This window comes from Giraffa tippelskirchi, chromosome 8, assembly GCF_054371585.1.
Source record: "Giraffa tippelskirchi isolate mGirTip1 chromosome 8, T2T-mGirTip1v1.2.pri, whole genome shotgun sequence".
NCBI lineage: Eukaryota > Metazoa > Chordata > Mammalia > Artiodactyla > Giraffidae > Giraffa > Giraffa tippelskirchi.
The window spans coordinates 3,448,333-3,473,236 of record NC_137282.1 but is presented as its reverse complement, the minus strand read 5'-3'; the positions used below and the strand labels follow the sequence as shown (position 1 = coordinate 3,473,236).

The window sequence follows — 24,904 nt, the reverse complement described above, 5'->3', positions numbered from 1 at the left end:
AGTTCCGGCAGCGAGCCCGGGTGGGCGGGCTTCGGCAGGGATTGGGCGCTACCTGCCTCAGGGTCCCGCCCCCTGCTGCCCGGGGCGCGCGCCTCAGAGCCGGCGGCGACGTCCGCGGCGAGGTTCGGGCAGCCGAGCGTCTGCGGCTGAGAGGCAGGTTGGGGGCGGGGCTCCCGGGTCCGCGGCGCTCCCGGGCGGCCCTGCTTGGGTCTGCGGGGGGCTGCGGGCGCCCCCTCTCCCTGGACAGACGCGCGCACAGGCCGGGGGTCCCGCCGGGCGGGCCGCTGGAGGCGCGGGGGCTTCGCGGCGGCAGCTGCGCCCCTCCTGGAGCAGTTGGGGCCGCAGACCCTGCTCTGAGGGATTTTCTCCAGAGAGGGTTGCGGGGGGCGCGGGGCAGGGACGGGGCCCAGGGGCTCAGCGCCCGCTCGGGTGGCGCTTTTCCTGCGTGCAGGTCTGGCCCGGGGTTTGCTCCGTCAGAACCACGGGTTTGGGTTTTTTTTTTGGAAAAGCCTATTTATATGCCACAATCTGGTCGGCAGGTGCGAGCGTTTTCGGGGGTGGGGGGAAGCCGAGAAAATGCAGACATTCTGTGTTGCGCTCTTCATTGACAGTTTATTTACTGGCTTTTTTTTTTGCACCTCCAGAATATTTTCATTTTAGAGAAATGAAGTGGTTTAACTCTTTTGCACATTCTAAGTTGAAATGGGGCGAAGGTGTAAGAGACTCCTTTGTCGTCTAAATTAACGGGTTTGGTTAGTTTCCAATCTCATTTCCGATCTTGCTTGTTTTCTTCCCTAGTTGCAGTGGTGCCGCTGTAAAAGCCCTGATAGGGGCTTTGATTTATGAAGTACCTCGTGTGCGCCCAGTTGCTGGGAAGGTGCCTGGGGTCGTGGCAAAAATTCTAGCGTCTTGGAATAGGGCAATCAGCATACATATATCGTATTCGGTCGTAAGTGCTAAGGACAGACGTTAACGGGAGCAAACCGGTAGGGAGTATTGGGATGGGGGTAGAAATTTCGGCCGGAATCTTCAGGGTGACATTTGAGGAAAGACCTGAGCCCTGGGGCCGATCTCAGTCAGAGGGAGCAGTGCCAAGCTGGCGAGTGCCTGCGTTAATACGAGAACAGCGAAGAGGCCGCGTGGCTGGAATCTAGCCACAGGGGAAACTAGCAAGTGACATCAAAGAGGTGGAGGTTCTTACGAGGACTGTGGGTTTGCAGACTTTCTGAGATTGGAAACCACTGGAAGGGTTCGAGCAGAAGGGTGACTTCATGTGACCTACATTTTAAAAAGGATCGTTTGGGGGAGTTCTCTGGCTCTGCAGTGCTTTCAGTGCCATGGCCGGGGTTCAGTCCCTGATTGGGGGGAACTATCAAAAGATCCCACAAGCAAGCACAACCAAAAAAAAAGGAAAAGATCATTTGAGGCTAAAAGGAAGAAGGGAAAAAGTGGCCAATTAGGAAGTTGTACTCATTTTTCTATTGTTGCTGAAACAAATTACAGCAACTTTACAGACTTAAAACAGTACACATTTGTTGTCTTACAGTTCTGCAGGTCAGGAATCTCACTAGGCTAAAGTCGGGTTGTCACTTGGGCTGTGTTTCTTTTAGAGGCTCTAGGGGAGAATCCATTTCCTTTCTTTTCCAGTTTCTAAAGGCCACCTGCATTCCTTGGCTCCTTACTCCTTCATTGGAAAAACCAGCATTGTAGCATCTTCAAATCTCTGTCTCTCTCCCTTTCTGACCCTCTTGTCCCTCCTTGTAAAGATACTTGTGATGATGTTGGGTCCACTCAGATAATCCAGGGTGATCTCCCCCTCTCAGGTTCTTAATTTAGTCACAACCTCAGAAGACTTGTAACCTAGGAGTCCATGTAAAGTAGAATACTCATGGATTTGGGGAATATGACATGGGCATCTTTGAGACCGGGTGAGAGAAGATGGTGCCTTGGGCTACTTCATTAGTGATGGAGGCGCTAACTGGTCCAGCCATGGATGCGTTTCAAAGGTAGAAGGTTTATTGATGGATCAGATGTGGGGTGTGAGAAACATTAGTCAAGAACTATTGATTGCAAAGTTGGAATCATCATTTGGAAAGAGGATTCTGGCAATGTGATTAATCACAGCTAATTTCTTAATTAGGTTTTGCAGTTTTGTTTCTTAATTTGCAGTGTCTCATGTAGTACTTTTGCGAGATTTGGATTGGTATTTTCAATTGATTTTGAGATTTCTGAGGGCAGTGATCATTTCTGGTTTTGCCCTCTGCTTTATCCCTAATGCTTGTCATTATGCTAATCCCTCAGTAAATATTTACTGAGTGAGTAGAAGAATGGTAAGCTGGAATGTGCTCATTGTATTTATTATGTGTAATGTTGTTTGCAAAACTCTTAATATGTATTTATGTAAGTAAAATGTATTTATATACGGGTAAGTGGAAGTACCGCACACAATCCATTATGTTTACATAAACCAATGCACAGGAGTAGAAATTTTCCTTCTGCTATGCTTACATTATAAGATCCATAGCATCTCTTTATGAAGTCAACAGTGTTTCAGTGTTAATATTTTTCCAGTTGCATAAAAAAGTTGTGTTTTACTTTAAAGCTAGAATGATTTCCTTAGAACAGCCGGACTGACAATTTGGGGTTGCTGTCTCCGATGGCTCTTCAAAGAGAATGCTGACAGGGCTCAGTGTTTTCAACAGAATGGAGTAGATCACGTTTTTATTCTCTAGCCACATTATTGATTAGCCAGGAAGGCAAAGCAATGTGTATTTAAGACTCTATCGGATTTTGTCTGTTAAGCACATCTTCTTCGTCATTTATTACTACATCAGAATATCAGGGATGCATAGATCCCAGATTGAATTTTGTTGTCCACCAGTTTCTTAAGGTAGGGACTGTACAAGTATCCTTAGCTACTGCTTTTGGTGTTCACCTCGTGTTGATGTGGTTTCTGGGTAAGTAGTTTCCGCGCTCATAACTTTAGAGTGTTAGAAGGAACCATAGAGGTCACCTGTCTACTCTGGAGCCTTTCAGACTTTCAAAGCCTGGTTTTAGTGAGTGGCTTGGCCACCCCGTGTCTCTTCCTGTGACTCCCGGCCCATCCAGGGCGTTGCAGATGACCTCCTTTTATGTTTGGAAGGAAATGGTGCATATCTATTATGTTTCGGGATTATGAAATATTATAATGCTTAGAGAACTAAGCTTTTAGTAATTTTTGTTTGTAAATATGAGTATATATAAATAAGTGTGAGAACAGTTTCCTTGTATGTCATGAGAGTCCCTGCCATCATGATCATGCATAGAAAATGAAGTATTTTTGTGTGTATTTAATATTATTCATTCAGAACCTTACCTTAGATGTTATTTTTTTGAAGGATTCATACTTTTAAGAAATTAATTTTATAGAGGTATAGTTGATGTACAATATTATATGAGTTTCAGATGTACAACAGTGATTTGCAGTTTTAAATTATATTCCATTTATAATTATTAGAAAATATTGGCTGTATTCCCTGTGCAGTACAGTGTAGCTTTATAACTTATTTATTTTACACACAGTAGTTTGTGCTTCAGAATTCATATTTTTTATTTGATGGCAAAGCAGGTCACTGATCTTTGGGTTTATGTAGTAGTATTGTTTTCCATGTGAAAACAACTAAGAACCTAGAATGTTTCAGGTATGTTTTAAGTAATCACACTCTCACCTTGGTTTTCTTTTTGGTGGTGTAAAATATTTACCATGGTCTGTTCTGTTTTCTTTCTTTCCTTCTCTCCTTCCTAAAAAACCTTAAAATCCTTATCTAGTGTTTGAATTACCTCTTTTTCAGTTCCTTTTGCTGTTTGCCCTTGATGATGTTTCCTCTAAGGTATTGAAATAACTCCTGCAATTTCTTACACCCTTGATGAAGTTTTCCTCTGAAATACTGAAATAACTCCTGAAATTTCTTATACACAAATACAAAATAATGCATATTTTTAGCATACTTTATCTGCCAGTCACAAGTGATCAAAGTACAATTGTAGTATACCAGTTTTTTTAAATTTATTTATTTTAGTTGGAGGCTAATTACTTTACAATATTGTAGTGGTTTTTGCCATACATTGACATGAATCAGCCATGGGTTTACATGTGTTCCCCATCCTGAACCCCCCTCTCGCCTCCCTCCCCATGCCATCCCTCTGGGAGTATACCACTTTTAAAGCAGATAATTAAGACTACTTCCAAAGAGTTTCAGGAATATTTGATTTCTGGATTTCTCAGGAGTCTGTTGATTTCAGCATTTTTTCAGTTTTCTGCAGTCCCTAGCACTCATACCCGCATCCCTTTCGCAGAGTCTATTGCTGTTAATCATTGGGCTTTTTTTCTTTTTCTTAAAACAGCGGCTTCCCTCAACTACAGTATGTACCTACCCTTTTAAAGCACTTGAAATTTTCTTGAAGGTTGATATAGTATGTGGTAATGGGGGACTTTTTTGATTGAACAGTAAGGGGAGAAGAGGTGAGGATTGGTATTGACAAATTCTATGGGGCTGAGATGTTTTGGAGGAAGGGAAGTAACAATAGAAAATAGTAGAAAAATCAGAATTTAGATTCCAGCGGCAACCTTGTCTGACAACAGAATTAGTTTGTGCTGCCATCACTTTCTTCTCTTCTCTCATAGTTAGGTGGCAACTTTCTTTAAATTTTAACTATTATTATTATCACTTTTAATAATTCTCACTTGGCATGCAAATCCCATTTAAAAAAAATTTTTATTTGGCTTCACCGGCTCTTAGTTGCAGCATGTGGGATCTTTAGTTGTGGCATACGGGTTCTAGTTCCCTGACCGGGGATCCAACCCAGGGCTCCTGCATTGGGAGCACAGAGTCTTAGCCACTAGACCCCCAGGGAAGTCCCAAATTTTAACTAATATTAAAAACCCTTTGAAAGAAAGATTCAGTAGTATAACTTACAGGAGACCACAATATGGAGAGAGAGTAGAATCCTATCATAGAGGAAATGACATTAATCACAAATTCAGAAGTATCTGTGGAAAACCTTTTAATACAGGCCATAGTCGCTGACACAGGTGTTACCATACCATAGATGATTAGTGTTACACAAAACTCTACCCTTATAAAGACAGATTGAGAATTTTTCTGTTGCAAGTACTCTGAAATTGAAAAGAAAGTCCCCTAAGAGAAGTGGTTCTCCTGGAAGTAGGTGATAAATATTCTTGGGAAGATTTATCAGAAAGATTCCGTGCATGCCACCTAAGAAATAATGGTTGTATCATGTAAGTGATGATTATTTATCTACTGGTAAAATGTAACATACTGCTCTGGAAATGAGGACTGTGTTACTACTGCACTAGAATAATAGTAGCATTCAAATCCTTCATGTCATTAGTGTTGTGGCTGATTTGGGTTATACACAGTTGTAGACTTTGACCATCTATGACAAAGGAAAGAATATATACAATGGAGAAAAAAAAAAGTCTCTTCAGTAAGTGGTGCTGGGAAAACTGGACAGTTGCATATAATAGAGTGAAATTAAAACATTCCCTAACACAATATACAAAAATAAACTCAAAACAGACTAAAGATGTAAGATTGAAAACTATAAAACTCTTAGGAAACATAGGCAGAACACTCTGACATAAATTTTAGCAATGTTTGTTTAAATCTGTTTCCTAAGGCAAAGGAAACAAAAGCAAAAATAAACAAATGGCACCTGTTTAAACCTGAAAGATTTTGCACAGCAAAGAAAACCACTGACAAAGTGAAAACAGCCTACTGAATGGGAGAAAATGTTCGCAAATAATATGCCTGATAAGGGTTAATATCCAAAATAGAACGATTCATTATCCAAAACAACCAGACAATCCAATTTAAAAATGAGTGCCAGATCTGAATAGACACTTTTTCAGAGAAGACATACAGATGGCCAATAGGCACATGAGAAGATGCTCAGTGAGAGATCACCTCTTCTCTGTCAGAATGGCTGTCGTCAGGAGGTCCACAAATAGACATGGTGGTGAGAGACGGGAGCAAAGAGGACACTCTTCCTCTGTTGATGGGAATGTAAGTTGGTGCAGCCACTGGGGAGAGCAGTGTGGAGGTTTCTCAAAAAACTGAAAGTAGAACTACCGTATGAGCGAGCATTTCCACTCCTGGGTTTATATCCTAAGAAAACAAAAACGCAAATTTGAAAAGATACGTAAACCACAGTGTTCACTGCAGCATTATTTACAACAGCCGAAATATGGAAGCAACCAAAGTGTTCACCAACAGATGAATGGATAAAGTAGACATGGCACACACACAATGGAATATTACTCAGCCATAAAAAAGAATAACATTTTGCCATTTACCAGAACGTGGGTGGACCTGGAGGGTATTATGCTTACTGAAATAAGAGACAAGGACAAACACACTTACTAGTGAGTGTAACAGGAAAGAATCTAACTCACAGATACAAAGAACAAGCTGGTGGTTACCAGTGGGGAGAAGGAAGGGAGAAGGGGGAATGTAGGAGTAGGGGATTAAGAGGAACAACTTTTATACAACTTATGTAAACATAAGTAATCTAAAAGGATATATTGTACAGTACAGGGAATACAGCCAATAGTTTATAATAACTGTAAATGGAGTATAATCTGTAAAAATTTTGAATCACTTTGTACGCTTGAAACTAATATTGGAAATCAGTTATGCGTGTTGCGCATGCTCGGTTGTGTCCGACTCTTCGCAGCCCTGTGGACTAGAGCCTGCCAAGCTCTTTGCGTGGAATTTCCCAGGCAAGGATGCCACGAGGGATCTTCCTGACTCAGGGATTGAACCCTCAGCTCTTGTGTGTCCTACCTTGTCAGGTGGATTCTTTACCACTAGTGCCACTTGGGAAGTCCCAAGGAAATCGCTATACCTGTTAAAAAAAAATTACAGACTTTGAGAAAGTGGAGAAGGCTGACGGAAAGTTCTTTTTCACTTAGTGCTTTAGATACTGGTTAAAAACGAGTGGTGTGCAACATGTGCATATAGAGAGATGTCCACGGGTCTCTCTTATTGGATGCTTATTTGAACATTTTTGTCTTTTTCTGCCTTGAAGGAGTTGTGGCATCCTTCACAGTTCTGTTTTTGTTGTCATTTAGTCACTCAGTCATGTCCAACTCTTGTGACCCCATGGACTCTAGCCCCCTAGGGTTCTCTGTTCATGGGATTTCCCAGGCAGGGATACTGGAGTAGGTGGCCATTTCCTGCTCCAGGGGATCTTCCCAACCCAGGGATTGAACCCACGTCTCCTACGGTGGCAAGTGGGTTCTCTACCACTGAGCCCCCTGGGAAGCCCCTCCGCACTTTAGGTAAGAGAACTGGAGGCCATGATGAGTAAGGTTTGTCTTGGAAGGTGGCAGAAGGCGATGTGGAACCCTGACTCCTCAGGCTACTTTGTTGCGGTTTAATGAGTCTTTCTCGTTGCTGTCTTGTCTTCTGCTGCCTTGCCTTCTGGAAGATAAAAAAACCTTGAGGAAAATTAAGTAAAATGTTACCTGATCTCTCTCTTCCTTGGATATGTGAGGAAGCAAGGGGGAATGCGTTTTCCTTTTCCTTCCGTTTAAAGTGCCTGAGCAATTTTTCTAGCGTGAAGAACCATGACTCAGAAAGAATTGTGACTGACAGCCCCTTTTCTTCCTCTCCTGAGAGAGGGCTAATGTCGGCATTGATGGTTTTAATGCTGCTTTTAAAAAATGACGTCCATTCTCTATCCAAACTTTTAATGATATCCATTCTCTATCCAAATTTTTATCTTCGTGGCTCCTTAAAGTTTTACTTAAATGCTTGTTTTTCCAGGTAGATATTGATGAGCAGGCAGTCCTTCAAGGATTGGATTTATCTAGGATTCTGTTTGGATTGCTGTAGACTTTAATATTGAAATTCTTTATGTAAGATGTGTCTGTTCTTTTCGAAAACAAGCGTGTTTATACGTGTATTCTTGCGTTTCTCTAGGTTACCGCTGCAGGGATATATACAGAACCATAGCATCGATTGCTCTAAGGGAGCATGTGGGAACCAGGGAATGGGGTTTGGAAGAATAAACTTTATCCTGTACTTCTTTTTTTATACTTGCAATACCCAGTATCCCCCTGTGTACATATTACTAATTACGTTTAAACACAGAAACAGGAAAGGATTTTTTTTTTTTCTTTTAAAGATCTTCTCTTCTCTTCACAGTGATCTCCGAAGAGAAGATGGGGAAAGGCTGCAAGGTGGTGGTCTGTGGCTTGTTATCTGTAGGGAAAACGGCGATTTTGGAGCAGCTCCTTTATGGGAATCATACTATTGGTAAGATTTTTTTTCTCTAGTTTCTCTGTAGGTTCTGGAAACTGGTTGGGATCTTTGGTTGGCTGCGCTGACCTAGAGATGGGTGAAGTGTCATCTAGAGGGACCAGGAGGGTTGTAGACGTCAACAGAGACTGAAGCAGGGATTTAGGGGCAAGGAGAAAACGTTTTTATATTGTCGCCGTTCAGGAGCACTCGCACTTACTCAGGAGTTTTAACAGGCAAGACAGTGTTGTCTGTGGTTTCCAGTAGATTATTTACATCATGAATAGCAGTCTTGGAGTCACAGACTCACTGACTTCAGAATACATTGATCTCTCATTTCATACACGACTTTCCAATACTGCTGTATGGGTTTTAAGAATGGAAGAGACAGCTGTTTGCTGCAGTATGACCTACTTTTGTGAATTGGATTGTCTCATTCATTTATCCATTCATTGAGTTAGAAATTGTTCTGTACTTCCTCTGTGACCCAGGCTATGATGAGGCCTCTCTGGCTGTAAGGAGGTCACAGACATAACAGAATGCAATGAGGCTTCTCTGAGGCAGAGTCATGGATCTTTGAAGTGTTTCTGTGGCAAGAACCATGGAGCACGTTTCTGTCTTATTTTTATTAACCATTTTGATGAGCTCTGATTCTCTTCTACCTTCCCAAAATAATATTTAACAACTTTGGTTAACTCCACATTTGGTTTTTATTATGATGCCTATGTCAGAAATTCCGAAAACCTTTTGATTTCCCCCAAACCATTGCTCCTCTCATAAATCCTGCGTTAACGGTTCGGAATTTTTTACCTTCAGATTCTAGTTTGTACAAAAAACAAATTATGCCCAAGGGGGAAAAAATAATCCCTTTATCCTGTTAAAACCCCCACAGCTTTTGTTTATGTAGGCTATGTCTTATGACATTTCTATTACGTTAGAAATTAAAACTGAGGAAAAATTTAACTTAAAATAAGAACAATAAATTTATTACATGCTAAGGTTAACACATTTTTATGAAAAATAATTATATTTTCAAAAACAGTTTAGTGAGAAGATGATTGTTGATTTACATTTCTGAAAATCAAACGTCCAGCCTAGTAGAAGGCCGCTGGATTATCGTAACCGATTGTGTCTGCATTCAGCCTGCTGTTGTGTATTGTTTTAGTTGCAATACGTGAAGAACATCTGGCCTCACACCAATATGTGGTTGAAAAAGGTAGGAGTATTTTAATAGCTTTGCAGATGGTCCAGGACTTGCTTCTTTGGTGTCTTTCACTAAAACTTGGGTCATTGGTCACTTAAAGGTTATGCAGAGTGCCAACCCTGAAACCACACCACTGAGCTTGCATTACATTAAAATCACATTGATCTGTCTTGCACGTCAAATGGGTTTTTTACCCAAGCATGGTTTTTTATCATGAATGGGTCATTTGGAAAAGACCGGTTAACTTAGATAAGCAGACCTTCCGAATTACATTTGTTAATGTCATCACCAATCTCATTGCCATTGGGAGGCTATCAAGTTTATGCCGATGGATAGAATTCTGCTTCTTGCTTGAAAGCTCACAAATTTTATCATTAACCACACATATTGTCAGTTATTTTCCTTGAAACGATAGACTCTGTTTATTCATCTTTGAGAAAATGTCTGTCAGATGCCCTAAAGACCCATGGTGTATTTTGTGTCATTTCTTAAAAAAAAAAAAAGCCTAGTTCAGTTTGCAACTCAGACACAAGAAAGGACTTTTCCTCCAGACAGTCCCCATTATTCATTCAGTGAACTACTTAATGCAGACTTCCCATTAATCACATAGAATATTGAAAAGATAAAGATACATACTCAAAGATTGGGATTTAATAAGTTTGGTAATTTTTCCTGCTTTATCAAGGACATTCTTAAATGAAATTGACTGTTTCTTTTTAAACTGCAATAGGAGGTGGTGAGGAATTCAGCCACTAACACAGCTGGTGCCCCTGCCTGAATCTGTACTAAGCCAACAGTGGTTTTACCCACCATTACTTTTGCATCATCAGCAAATGTCAACATAGTGCAAAAGGTGAACACCTTAGTATTGTTACGAAAAAAGTTTTGCCCACATTGTTGTGTCTGGTCGCTCACTTGTGTCTGACTCTCGGCCCGTGTGGGGTCCCTGGAAGGAGACCTCAGGGGTCTCTGTCAGACGGCGCCTTGAGACCTGCCGGCACACGGGCTGCTCTCGGCGGAGCAGCGCCACGTGCTGGCTTTCCTTATTTCTGTTTCTATTTATGGAGGCGAATATTTGCCGTCTTTACCATTTCTTTAGTTTTGTTTATACCTTTACCTAATTCTTATGCATGTGCAGATGTTTCTGTTTTCTGTGAGGCCTGCTGTATCAGATAACCCCCAACACACACACCCACACCCCCACACACACCCCCCCACACACACTTTTTGGTGAGATCTTCCGGGAGCTGGCACTCTCTGGGCCTGTTGCACAGCTGTCACCATAGGACTTCCCTTGACTTTTTCCTTCTCTCCGGGTTTCAGTTCCTGTTTCTAGACTTTTTTTTTTTTTTTAAATAAATTTATTTATTTTAGTTGGGGGCTAATTACTTTATAAAATTGTAGTAGTTTTTGCCATACATTGACATGAATCAGCCATGGGTTTACATGTGTTCCCCTTCCCGGACCCCCCTCCCACCTCCCTCCCCATCCCATCCCTCTGGGTCATCCCATTGCCCCGGCCCTGAGCCCTTGTCTCATGCATCGAACATGGAATGGTGTTCTGTTTCACATATGATAATATACATGTTTCAGTGCTATTCTCCCAGAACGTCCCACCCTCACTTTCTCCCTCAGAGTCCATAAAATTGTTCTATGCATCTGTGTCTCTTATTCTGTCTCGCATATAGGGTTATCGTTACCATCTTTCAAATTCCATATATATGCATTAGTATACTGTATTGGTGTTTTTCTTTCTGGCTTACTTCACTCTGTATAATGGGTTCCAGTTTCATCCATCTCAATAGAACCGATTCAAATGTATTTTTTTTAATGGCTGAGTAATATTCCATTGTGTATATGTACCACAGCTTCCTTATCCATTCGTCTGCTGATGGACATCTAGGTTGCTTCCATGTCCTGGCTATTGTAAACAGTGCTGCAATGAACATTGGGGTACACGCGTCTCTTTCAATTCTGGTTTCCTCAGTGTGTATGCCCAGCAGTGGGATTGCTGGGTCATATGGCAGTTCTATTTCCAGTTTTTTAAGGAATTTCCACACTGTTCTCCACAGTGGCTGTACTAGTTTGCATTCCCACCAACAGTGTAAGAGGGTTCCCTCTTCTCCACACCCTCTCCAGCATTTATTGCTTGTAGACTTTTGGATAGCAGCCATTCTGACTGGTGTGAAATGGTACCTCATTGTGGTTTTGATTTGCATTTCTCTAATAATGAGTGATGTTGAGCATCTTTTCATGTGTTTGTTAGCCATCTGTATGTCTTCTTTAGAGAAATGTCTGTTTAGTTCTTTGGCCCATTTTTTGATTGGGTCGTTTATTTTTCTGGAATTCAGCTGCAAGAGTTGCTTGTATATTTTTGAGATTAATTGTTTGTCTGTTGCTTCGTTTGCTATTATTTTCTCCCATTCTGAAGGCTGTCTTTTCACCTTGCTTATAGTTTCCTTTGTTGTGCAAAAGCTTTTAATTTTAATTAGGTCCCATTTGTTTATTTTTACTTTTATTTCCGATATTTTGGGAGGTGGATCATGGAGGATCCTGCTGTGATTTACGTCGGAGAGTGTTTTGCCTATGTTTTCCTCTAGGAGTTTTATAGTTTCTGGTCTTACGTTTAGATCTTTAATCCATTTTGAGTTTATTTTTGTGTATGGTGTTAGGAAGTGTTCTAGTTTCATTCTTTTACAAGTGGTTGACCAGTTTTCCCAGCACCACTTGTTAAAGAGATTGTCTTTTCTCCAGTGTATATTCTTGCCTCCTTTGTCGAAGATAAGGTGTCCATAGGTGCGTGGGTTTATCTCTGGGCTTTCTATTTTGTTCCATTGACCTATATTTCTATCTTTGTGCCAGTACCATACTGTCTTGATGACTGTGGCTTTGTAGTAGAGCCTGAAGTCAGGCAGGTTGATTCCTCCAGTTCCATTCTTCTTTCTCAAGATTGCTTTGGCTATTCGAGGTTTCTTATATTTCCATACAAATTGTGAAATGATGTGTTCTAGTTCTGTGAAAAATACCATTGGTAGCTTGATAGGGATTGCATTGAATCTATAGATTGCTTTGGGTAGTATACTCATTTTCACTATATTAATTCTTCCAATCCATGAACACGGTATATTTCTCCATCTGTTTGTGTCCTCTTTGATTTCTTTCACCAGTGTTTTATACTTTTATATATATAAGTCTTTTGTTTCTTTACCTTTTGTCCTCTTTTGTTTACACCCTTCTTTTGCTGGAGCACATCTTCCAGTCCTTTTTTGGGGTTTAAAATGTTTCACGATGAAAGGAGGCATTGGGCGATGACAGGCCTCAGACTGCCCTCTGTCCCTAGTGCACAGTCGTAATCCTAGGGCTTCTGAATAAAGCTGTTTACTATTGTCCCTGTGATTCTCCAGGCCAGAGGCGAGGCTTTGATCCCTGGGTGGGGAAGATCCCCTGGAGAAGGAAATGGCGACCCACCCCAGTACTCTGGCCTGGAGAATCCCATGCACAGAGGAGCCTGGAGGGCTTACCGTCCACGGGGTCGCAGAGTCGGACACTGAGCACACACGCACTGAGGTGGTTTTCCGAATCTAATGTCTTCCTGTGGTTAACGTGCTGTTTTTTAAATGCTTTGACCACACCGCATGGCGTGTGGGGTCTTGGTTCCTGTCCAGGGATCGAACCCTCGCCCCCTGCATTGCAAGCACCGAGTCTTCAGCCGCTGGACCTCCATGGGAGTCCCAGAACTCTCTTTTTTTGGATGCTGGATTTTCTGGACTAACCCTCTGATTTTTAAAATTTCTCCTCTCCTGTTTTCTGTCTCTCAGTGTTTGGTTCTACTTTATGGAAGTTTTTTTGTTTGTTGGTTTTCTCTTCTTTGCATAGTCTCTTTCTTTTCAGGTGGTTTTTCCTGATTTTTGGTCTCTTTCTCAGGTGTCTGGTCATCCTTGGTTGTCTGCTTAATAATTAAGAATGGCGAAGTGAAAAGCTAATTTAAAGCTCTAAGCACGTGGGTAGGATTCGTGACTTTGCTGCATTACAAGGTGACCTGGGTGGGGCATTTGTCATTAATAGTTAACCTGAGAGGTTAGCATATTTAGGGTTTTTAACTTTTTCGCTGGTCATATTCCCCAGATCCCTCTGCCCAGAGGGTAAAGAGCTGGCCCCACAGTTTGGGAGCAGGTCACTGAATTGCCCCGTTTTCACTGTGCCCTGTTTGCCCTCCCAGCAGCCTCGATTTTATCCTTTCCAGGAGTGCAGCTTAGTCTCCCACTGGGGTGGGGCAGCATGGAGTGGGAGAGGCGATCAGAGAGCTGGCGAGGAGTCTGACTTCACACGCTTTATAGGATGACAAAATCTCAAAAGGTCTAAGCTTAATGGGAGGAAGGGAACCAGACTGGGTTTTGGTGGATAAAACATCCACCATGACCAAAGTCTTGGTAGTTTTTGTTTTTAAATTTTTTTGTAATCAAAGCCCGGCCAAGTTTGTGTCTTCATGGACTGCCTCTCACCCTAGTCGTTGAAATTCAGAGTGTTCATCTTCTCATCTTAACCTCCTTGTCAACAAACTGTTATTGAATACTTGCCGTGTACACCGAATGGGTGTTTCTCTCAAGGAAGTTATGGATGAGTTGCAGAGACAAAACGCACACAGATGGAGCAGAGTAAGATGCCCGTTTCAAGGCTCATCTTTCCAGCGAGCAGGGGAATGAAATCGGGGCACCAGGCGTGCGCTCCCTCATTCATTCATGCCACTCAGATGTTCACTGAGGACTTTACGTCCGTACGTTGATTTGTTGGTCCTCAGAACTAGAGAGAGGTTAGCCACAGTCCTGGCTCTTGAGGAGTTTACCCTCCAGTTTCGGAGGGGACAGATATGAGAAGATGGACGGTGAAATGGTCTTACCTGTGCAAGACACAGGAAGCGCAGGATGGAGGGTAGTGGATAATCCAGAGAAAACCTACAGAGCAGACACTTCAGCAGAGACTGGAGAGGATGAGCTGTTGGCAGTGGTTCAGGAGAAGGGCCCGAGCCAGGGCAGTGGGGGCAGGCAGGGAGCTGAGCAGAGATCGTAGCAGTCGCGGGGCTGGTGTGGGACCCTGCTCACCCGTACTTCCTTCGTTCAGCGAGGACACTTGAGACTGAGCAGATAGATGGTGATCACGGGGCGGGTGTGGGCGGAAGGGTAACAAGGCTTGTTAGCTTGAAGGACATGGAAGACGTCACACAAAAGTGCACAGTAGGTACTTGGGAATTAAGGCCTGGTGCTTAGACCCAGACTGGACATGTACATTTTTGAGTCCTTTAAACAGACCCTGGAAATAGTGGAAGTTGTACAGAGAAAAATCAAGATTACCCAAGTCCTGTCCTTGACTCTGATGAAGAAGAAAATAGGGCCACTTAGTTGTTGAAACTACTTTAAAAATCAGACTTTAATTTCCATTTTTGACATTAAGTTCTTTGACTTTTGTTATTTTTTAAAAATAAGTAATAGTAAATCTCACTGCTAAATTTTTATCTTTTATTCCTATATGGAAATATATAATCTCATATATATTTTATAGATATAAAACATGTATCTTTTATTTGTGAATATTCCTATATGGAAGAAAGAATCTTAAACTACTTTTCATTTTAAAGAAGTTAGTAAGTGGAAATATGATTCTTAGGTATAGTAAGGAAACTAGAAAGCCAACTTGTGCATGATGAGAAAATACTCAAAAATGGGTAGAGTCGTCCAAAAAGCAATAGCTTTTTTAAAAAGTGGAGATATAATTGACATAACATTATACTCGTTTCAGATAAGTCATGCAATGATTTGGTGTTGGTATATACAAAGTCATTTCTGGGGACTTCCCTGGTGGCCCAGTGGTGAAGACTTCGCCCTCCAGTGCAGGGGCTGTGAGTTCAATCCCCGGTCGGGGAGCTGAGATCCTACATGCCAGGCAGCCAAAAAACAGAGGCAGTACCATAACAGATTCAGTAAAGGTTTAAAAAATAATAGTTTGTCTTTGATCCCAGGAATAGAGGACTGTGAGACGATGGAAGATGTGTACATGGCGTCCGTGGAGACGGACCGAGGAGTCAAGGAGCAGCTGCATCTGTACGACACCAGAGGCCTACAGGAAGGCGTGGAGCTGCCCAAGCATTATTTTTCATTTGCAGATGGCTTTGTTCTTGTGTACAGTGTGAATAACCTTGAATCCTTTCAAAGAGTGGAGCTTCTAAAGAAGGAAATTGATAAGTTCAAAGATAAAAAAGAGGTAAGTGGGTATGTTAAAAAAAAAAAAAAAGCCAACTGTGAATTCTAACTGTTAGCATGGACTTCTGGGCAATTAAAATGTTTTAAAAGCATTCAGTTGTGCTCATAATATCTGTAATCTTCATGATTTTTTTTTCTTAGCCCAGGAAATACAGGAGTGACTGGGTTCAAACAAGACCAGCACTTGACTCTCTGCCTTTGCTCGTTTCCATGAACAAGTTGAATTTTAATGACTCCATATCTCACATACATAGTTCATTTCATATCATTTGGGATCACTGTTTCCTAGAGCTTTTTATTGTCTCCTTGGATAAACAGGATTGTCTTCAGGCTTTAAAAAAAAAAAAAAAAAGGAAAGAAATGGGAAAAAATGAATAATTACTGGATTCTATTGATTCACCACTTGAAAATAAGATTCTTCCTGTGGTCTGTGACGTCCTTGATGATCTGGCCCTTGTCTGTCCACGTAACATTGTTCCCGTCTCTACCCCAATGACTCTCCAGGGGTCTACTGTCTGCAGAATTTTTCAGCAGGATAGTTTTTCCCCTAAAAGTCCTTCTCAGTCACTGGTTCCCCTGTCTGGAGCGCTCTTGTTACAGGTCTTTTTCCAAGTCAAGACCACCTTCTCAGGGCCTAGGAAACCATGTCATGAACCTGTTAACAGCACTAGATGGTCTTAACCTAATTTTTATATATTTTTTTCATGTCAAACTTTTAATTTTGAGATGATTGTAGATTCACATGCAATTTTAAGAAACAGCAGAGATCCCTCACCCAGTTTTCCCCAATGCTGGTAACATCCTGCAAAACTATTGTAGAATAGGGCTTCCCTGCTGGCTCAGTGGTAAAGAATCAGTCTGAAATGCAGGAGACACGGGTTTGATCCCTGGGTTGGGAAGATCCCCTGGAGAAGGAACTGGCAACCCACTCCAGTGTTCTCGCCTGGAGAATCCCATGGACAGAGGAGCCTGGTGGACTGCAGATAATGGGGTCACAGAGAGTCAGATAAGACTTAGTGACTAAACGACTGCAGCAGCATCACAGAATGACACAGCGGAGATACTGACGTCGATACAGCTGGGGGCCCTTCCAGCACCTCGGGGACCCCTCAGGATCCAGCTGGGGGCCCTTCCAGCATCTCGGGGACCCCTCAGGACCTTCTATGTCCACACGCGTTCCCCGCCCACCTCTCCCTCCTCAGTCATCGGCTCACCTGTTCTCCATTTCTGTAACCTTGTCGTTTCACGAACGTTACCATACGTGGAACTGCAGTTTGTCACAGCCTGTGCCGTCCAGTAGGCCCTCGTTTCCCCGTCCTGTACGTGAAGGCTCGTATGTGCTGATCGACTCCCGCTCCCCTCCCCCAGCCGTCTCCCCGAGACAAGCACTCGTCTGCTCTCCGAGTCTGCTTCTGTGTCACAGGTTCCTCTGTGTCATATTTTGGATTCCACATATAAATGATTTCCTGTGGTATTTGTCTTCTTCAGACTTACTTCAGTTAGTATGACAGTGTCTAGGTGCACCCATCTTGCTACAGGTGGTGTTATTTTGTTTTTTGTGGCCGGGTAGTATTCCAGTGTATGTATATACCATGTCTTTATCCATTCAGCTGTCGATGGACATTTCGGTGATTCCCAGGTCTTGGCTGCTTGTAACAGGAGTGCATGCATCTTTTTGAATTTTAGAGTTTTCTCCAGAAACATGCCCAGGCCGGAGCATGTGGAATCCTCTGATGATTCTATCTTTAGTTTTCCACAGTGGCTGCTCCAGCTTACATTTCTACCGGCAGTGTAGAAGGGCTCCTTTTTCTCATGCCCTCCCCAGCATGTTATGCATAGACGTTAACATTTTTATTCCTTTATTCTTGCCCCTGCCGGGTCTTGTTGCCGCACGGCCTTGCTGTAGTCGCAGTGAGCCGGCCGCTCTGGAGGTGCGCGCCGCCTTCTCACTGCGCTCCTCCTCCTGCGGAGACGGCTCTAGGGCGTGCGGCCGTGTGGCGTAGCTGCTCTGTGGCAGGTGGGATTTGCCTGGATCGGGGGTGGAACCCGTGTCTCCTGCATTGGCAGGCGGATTCTTTACCGCCGAGCCACCAGGGAAGCCCATCTACAGACTTTTTAGTGATAGCCCTTCTGCCCTGGGCGAGGTGGTAGCTCAGTGTAGACAGGTTTCGTCAGCAGATGTTTACTGGGCTGTGGGCCGGCACTGTTCTGGTGATGGGTGGGGGAAACAGGAGAAATGCAACAGTCTCCGCTCCCACAGAGCTGCTGGCGGGAGGCGGGGGTCATGCGGGAAGGCCTCCCTGCGGAGGAGACAGCTCGCTGAGATCCGGAGACACAGGGGCGCCTGGCAGGTCCAGAGGGGCTGCCCCGGGGGGGACCCGGCCGATGCTCCAGGGCGGCGCCTGTCACCCTGGGGACGGCGGGCGGGGAGAGTGGCGGCAAAGGGAGGACAGGGCATAGCCTGGGTTGTACTGACATTTTCATGTTTGTTTTTAAGAAAATGAAATGGGGAATGTTTGCGCATGGTTCAAAAATAAAAAGGATACATCTAAAGGACTCCAGCAAACTCGGTTCCCACCTGTCCTCAGCCATCATCCATTTCTGGTACCCCAAGTGTGCTTTTGAAATATTTCCCCACCTTCCTAGTCGAGGGGCACCCTTCCAGAGTTTCTTCATATAAATACAAGCAAACAGAAGTGTACATATTTTTTCTTCTTCTTCTGTTATACCAGAGGTGGCTTACTGTTCTGCACCTTGTATCTTTCATGTAATACATCTTGGAGTCTGTTCCATAGCAGTACTCAGGATTCCTTTTTTTTTTTTTTAAAGCTGATGCCTAGTATTCATTGTGTGACTATAGATGTATCATATGTAATTAGCCTCCGGTTGATGGACAGGGGTTACCTCTGGTCATGTGCTGTTATGAACCATGCCACAGTGAATAATCTTAGACTTTTATTATTTTGTACATTTTAGCATATAGTTTAAGATCCATCAGCAGAAGTTAGGATCTTGAGTCAAGGGTAAAGATGGTGCGGAGCTGCCCTCGGTAGGAATACGGTGAAAACGCCTGTTATGCAGTCTTGACAACACTGTGCTTAAATGTCTGGATTTCATGACTCTTCTGGGTGAAGGGTGTTTTCGTAGCTTCGTTCTTCCTTCATGTGAAGGAAGTTGAACTTCCTTTTGACTTAGTTTTAAACTGATTGCTCTATGCTGACTCTGACCTTGGGGGACAAGGTGTGAAGCCGTGTTTAGTGCAATAGCGCGCTCTCAAGCATGCTGACCTGTAGTGGTTGGCACTGAGGAGAACGTGGCGGAGGAGTCTGCACAGGATGTGGTCTCTGAAGCAGGAGGAGGGCAAGGGATGAGGGCAAAGAGACCGGAAGGCAAGCGCAGTCAGCGCTTTAAAAAGTAGGAAGCGACCAGGCTCTGTCAGATGCTGAAGGTGGATTTAAAAAGCCAAGGAGTGTTTAAACGTGGAGCAGTTAACTGAGACGAAGTCTGATGGACCGGCTGTGAGGGAGCTGAGCACAGCAAACACAGCTCTTCAAGAGCCTGCAGTCAGAGGGTAAATGTTCTGTCCCATAGAAGCTAGGGCAGGGCTTCCCAGGGGCGCAGTGGTCAAGAACCCGCCTGCCAGTGCAGGAGACACAGGAGACCCGGGTTCGATCCCTGGGTCGGGAAGATCCCCTGAAGGAGGGCATGGCAACCCCTTCCAGTACTCTTGCCTGGAGAATCGCATGGACAGAGGAGCCTGGCGGGCTACAGTCCATGGGGTCACAGTCAGAAAGGACTGAAGGGCGACAGGAGCTGGAGAAGGGTGTTGAGAAGGGTTTGTTGCCTGTGCAGAAGGGTGGCTCAGTGGAGAGGGGCAGGAGCGAGGCGATGGTTGGTGGAGCGACACCCGTCCTAGAGGGTGGAGGTGGGCTTAGAGGATGCGGAGGGCGGTTAGGTGTCGTGGTGGAAGCACAGGGAAGTCCCCTTCCAGTTGCTTCTGTCTTCTTGCTGAAAGGGTGGACGTCAGCGGAGGAGAGGCGGGGAAGGCGGAGGCACAGTGGAGGCTGGAGGAGGCGGCCGAGGCGGGAGGCGCTGCGCTGACGAGGGCGTGAGGGGAGCGCGCCCGCTGGGAGCCTGCGCCGCTCTCGATCGGGGCTTCCGAACTGGGACCCGCCAGCAGGTTGTTCTCCAGTTGAGGTCGGTGCTGTTGGCACATAGTGCAGTTGAGCTCAACTTGGGGCTTCCCTGGTGGGCTCGGTTGTAAACACTCTGCCTGTCGGTGCAGGAGACAAGGGTTCGACCCTCGATCTAGGAAGATGCCCTGGAGCAACTAAGCTCGTGCACTGCGAGTCCTGAGCCTGTGCTCTCCAACCCGGGAGCCGCGGCTAGAGAAGCCTCCGCGGGGAGAAGCCCGGAGCAGCGAAGACTCAGCTCGGCCAAAAACACACAGGCCCTTTAAGAAAAAAAGCTTCTAATTAACGGGGGCGGGGGCGTGACACGGGTGATCAGGATGTCAGGGCAGTGAACTAGGGGAAGCTGGGCTGAGCGGGGCCGGCGGCGTTCAGGGCGCCCGCGGTCAGGGTGTTGGGGGCGGGCAGAGGGCCGAGCGGGCCTCCTGGACTTGAGACCGGAGGGGAGCTGTGATCCCGGCGTGGGCGGGGGTTTGGAGAGGGTGCTGAGAGAGGCGGCTACCGACAGGTCACCCACCCGGCTGAACGCACCCCGATAAGGGTGGCGCGTGGGATGACCAGGCGCCCTCGGCGATGGGCGGGCGGGAGGCGGCCGCCGCCTTCAACGCGGGGTCGGGGAAGGACGCGGGCGGGGGCGGCCCTGAGCCGAGGGGACCGCCTCCCCGCCCCCGCCGGCACCGCAGGGCTCGGCCCGTCCCGCTGGCCGCAGGGGAGGCCTCCGTGCAGACGGCCACCGCGGGGACGTCTGCGGGCAAAGCGAGGCCGCCTCTGCGCTTGGGGAGGGCGACGAGGGTAAGCGCTGGTGAAGCTCTGGGCGGTGGGAGCGCGCCGGGAGGGCGGCTCCTGCCGAGAAACGGCCGTCACAGACCGGGCTCCGGGCGCTGGTCCGTCCCGGCGGGACGGCCACAGAGCGCCCCTGACGGGCGGCAGCGGCGGCCGCGGTTCCAGCGAGCTGCCTCCCCCGCCGCCTCCCCACCCCCGGCTTTGGCTGCCCTGTGGCTGCGGCTCGCGTCGCCAGTGCGCCTGGCGTAGCGAGGGCTCCACCCTGAGTGAGGCTCGCTCGCCCTGCCTTTAGTGTACATGTTCCCGCTGGGGCGCGCGCTCAGCAGGGGTTTCAGTGCCTGCCTCAGGCGCTTTGCTGTGATTTGGGCTCACGAGAGTCGAGTGGACGGAGTCAGGTCCCCGAGGTGCAGACCTCTCCCGGCTCCGGGCGCCCTGTTGTTTTACATCTCACAGATTTCCCAGACAGCAGGTAAGCGCTAAGCTGAAATGCAGGCACGTCTCCGTCAGGCCGTTACCTGTATCCCAGGTGTTGATCTCCCCAGTCTACCTTCCATTCACACCCGAGTTATTTCACCGGTTACAGTGTCTCACAGCAGCCCGGAGAGCATTTCTGTTTTTAACAAAATGCACGAAGGAAGGAAGGAAGGGAGGGAGGTGCTGCCCCGCCGTCTTACCACTAGGGTCGCATCTGAGAAGCGGTTTGGATGAAGCGGTTACATGGTCCAGCCTCCCTTCTCCCTTTGGTCTAGGAGCTGACGCTGCAAAGTGTGACCTTGCCCTCTGTCCCTCTTCCAGGTGGCAATCGTTGTTCTAGGAAACAAGATCGACCTTTCGGAGCAGAGACAGGTGGACGCCGAGGTGGCACAGCAGTGGGCCAGGAGCGAGAAGGTGCGCCTGTGGGAGGTGACGGTCACCGACCGCAAGACCCTCATCGAGCCCTTCACCCTGCTGGCCAGCAAGCTCTCCCAGCCCCAGAGCAAATCCAGCTTCCCTCTGCCCGGCAGGAAAAACAAAGGGAACTCGGGCTCTGAGAACTAGAACTTGAGACGCGCCAGCCGTCCCTTCAGTCGGGACTGCCTTTGGGTGTCTGTGAACATGTTCAAGCTAGGCCGTTTCTGTCTGCCTTGGTCCTTAGGAAACCCCTGATGCACCTTCAGTTATCATTTAAGTTACTCGGGCCAAGGTGTACTGCCTGATTTGAAATCGTGTGTTTGCACCCTCATTGTTTGAAACTTGTCCCTGAATTGAGCACCTGTGCTATTTACATGATGTTGTACTTATCAAAAGAATAAAGCTTGCCTGTGTGCAGATGACCCGTGTAGCTCCGCTCACCTTTACCCTTTCTCAGAAGCAGTCATCGTGTGTCACTTTATGCAGACTTCAATCGTCTCATGTCTAGGGTTCTAAAATGACAACTCACATGTGTCCAGATTGGATCACAAACAGTAAACAAGGGGAGTCAGATTGGATCACAAACAGGAAACAATCGGAGTACTGAGTTAGGCTAAACTTCATCTGGTGGAGATCTTGCTAAACAGAACAAAATGTATGATTTAACTTTGTTGAAATTATGTTTAGCATGAATTGAGTAGGTGGTGTAAATACATTCAAACTGGTTCTTCTTTAGGAAGTTGCTAAATGCTAGTAAAGCTTCCATTCTGCACAAGTCATATTTACCCTAACTACTTGTAAAGTAAGAAGCAAGCTACTTAGTCATTTCAACCACGAAAGCAGTTAACTATTGGTTTTAAATGAGATAAGTGGTCCAGCAAAAAAAAAAAGTTAAAAGGTCTAGTAAACAGTTATCTTGAATACTTTTTAGGATGATGAGGTTCAGTGAATTGAAACTCAACTGGCTCAGTTCAGTGACTTCAAGGCAAGAACTACTGCATATAGAAGATACAAAACTTACATGGTGGCAGCACTGGCCGATTTATAATTAATGTTTCTCATCCCTCTTTTTTTGGTAAAAGAACTGTCATTTAGATGGTTAAATCATTCCCTGCCTTCTCTCCTAGTTACTGAGTGTTGAACCTCTAGCTTTTTTCTTTTTAAACACGGATAAATAGTTCTACAGTTATTTAAAGCTGAGATGGTAAAGAATCTGCTTGCAATGTGGGAGACCAGGGTTTGATCCCTGGGTCGGGAAGATCCCCTGGAGAAGGGAATGACAACCCACTCTAGTATCATTCTTGCCTGGAGAATCTCGTGGACAGAGGAGCCTGGTGGGATCCAGTCCATGGGTTGCAGAGACGCGACTGAGCGACTGAGCACAGCACACAGTATTTAGAAGGAATATATGGGGGTGGGGGGCTTTCCCTGGTGGTCCAGTGGTTAAGACTCCATGCTCCCCCTGCAGGGGGCACAGGTTCAAGTCTGGGAACTAAGATCCCTCATGCGACAGTATGGCCAAAAAAACCGCAAAAAACCATCCTGCAGTTTGCTCCTCTGCTGAACTCAGCTGGGCTGTTACACGCGCAGCACAACTAGGCTCTTTCCAAACGTGTAATGCGTGGACATGGACCTCCACTCTGGGCCCTACAGCTCCTTCTACTGTGGCTGTGGTCACTTCTCCATGAGAACCTGCTTCTCATGTGGCCATACTAGGTTGGTGCAAATGTAATTTGGTTTCAGACCTTGAATTTCAAATCACTGTTAACTAGGCCCAAACACATCTTTATTAACCAAAATAGGAACCATTACACTCAACACAATTTAACCCATGAGATTTGGGACTTGTCACCCCAACAAAACAATGAGCTCTTTGAACGCAGTGACTATCGTAAATCATTTTATACATATATATGGTTTTATATTCTCCCTAGACTAAACATGGGACTTCCCAGGTAGCCCAGTGGCTAAGACTCTGCTCCCAATACAGGGGGTCCGGGTTCGATCCCTGGTTGGGGAACTAGCTCCCACATGCCACAAGTGAAGATCCAGACCAAATAAATATGACAAAAAGTAGATGCTGTCAGTAAGGGGACAAATGGACATGGTGCCTTGAGAAGGACAGCATCACCTCCAGGGTATTCCCGACAAAGGTACACAACCTGAATCAAGTCACAAGGCAATGTGAGACAGACTCTTATCAAGAGAAAAGCTGCAAAGAAAACAGCAGGCCCCAGCTCTTCAGAAATAGCGATCTCAGCAAAGACCACACACAGAGAAAAAAGGAGCTATAGATGATTATCACCCTGAGTAAGTCAGAGACAATACAATATCACTAACATGTGAAATCTAAACATGATACAAATGAACTTATTTACAAAACAAAAACAGACTCACAGACTTAGAAAACAAACTGGTTACCAAAGGGGCAAGGTGGGGAGGGATAAAGTAAAAGTTCAGGATGAACAGATAAGACACTCCTACATATAAACTAGGTAACCAGCAGGGATCTACTGTATAGCACAGGGAGCTGTATTCAACCCCTTGTATTAGGTTGGTGCCAGTGTAACTGGCTTTGGACTGTGAATTTTAAATCATTGCTACTAGGCTCAAACACATCTTTATTAATCAAAATAGGAACCAGTACCATCAACATATTTTTGCCAACAAAAAATAACTTTATTTCTGTAGTGTAAAAATCTGTACTTCAGGATTCCATGAACTCTTGGAAAGCATTTTCTGCCTCCTGCTGGTCGTGGGAGAGTTTTCCCTGCAAAAAAGTTGTCAAGATGCTTGAAGATGTGGTTGTCGGGTGGCGAGACTTCAGGTGAATATGGCGGGTGAGGCAAGATCGTGGGCCAATCCGTTCAACTTATGAAACACTGGTTGTGCTACGTGCAGTCGAGTGTCGGATGGAGAGAACCAGGCCCTCTCCGAGGACCAATGCCGGCTGCAGGCATTGCAGTTTTCGGTGCATCTCACCGATGTGCTGAGCATACTTCTCAGAGGGAATAGTTTCACCAGGATTCAGAAAGCTGGAGTGGATCAGACCGGCAGGAGACCACCAAACAGTGACCAGGACCTTATTTTGGTGCAAGTTTGGCTTTGGACGTGCTTTGGAGCTTCTTCTCAGTCCAACCACTGAGCTGGTCATCGCCAGCTGTTGTGTAAAATCCACTTTTTGTTGCATGTCACTGTTGCCCTGGATTGAGAAATGGTTAAGTTTTTGTTTGCAGTCAGCTCATAAGGCACCCACTTATAGAGCTTTTTCAGCTTTCC

The 24,904-nt window shown here is 45.4% G+C and overlaps 1 protein-coding gene and 1 long non-coding RNA gene across 6 annotated transcripts; one reads left to right on the top strand and one right to left on the bottom strand.

Moving 5' to 3' along the window:
- The first annotated feature begins 95 nt into the window (after nt 1-95).
- NKIRAS1 (NFKB inhibitor interacting Ras like 1) lies at nt 96-22,042 on the top strand. Of its 5 annotated transcripts, XM_081520999.1 has the most exons (6): nt 96-539; nt 645-752; nt 3,831-3,869; nt 8,211-8,321; nt 15,521-15,762; nt 21,530-22,042. In XM_081520999.1, exons 4-6 carry the CDS (start codon nt 8,228-8,230, stop codon nt 21,770-21,772), a joined length of 579 nt encoding a protein of 192 aa, XP_081377125.1. In that variant the 5' UTR covers nt 96-539; nt 645-752; nt 3,831-3,869; nt 8,211-8,227; the 3' UTR covers nt 21,773-22,042. The 5 variants fall into 5 exon arrangements, with proteins under 5 accessions (XP_081377125.1, XP_081377122.1, XP_081377123.1 ...); XM_081520996.1 differs by lacking the exons at nt 645-752; nt 3,831-3,869 and having other exon boundaries at nt 96-153; XM_081520997.1 differs by lacking the exons at nt 645-752; nt 3,831-3,869 and having other exon boundaries at nt 96-157.
- Nucleotides 3,974-6,906, bottom strand: LOC145517825 (uncharacterized). Its single transcript, XR_014062362.1, has 2 exons — nt 6,846-6,906; nt 3,974-6,167 (listed from the first exon to the last, which is right to left on the bottom strand). It is a non-coding gene; the product is annotated as an uncharacterized LOC145517825 (long non-coding RNA).
- Nucleotides 22,043-24,904: the final 2,862 nt, after the last annotated feature.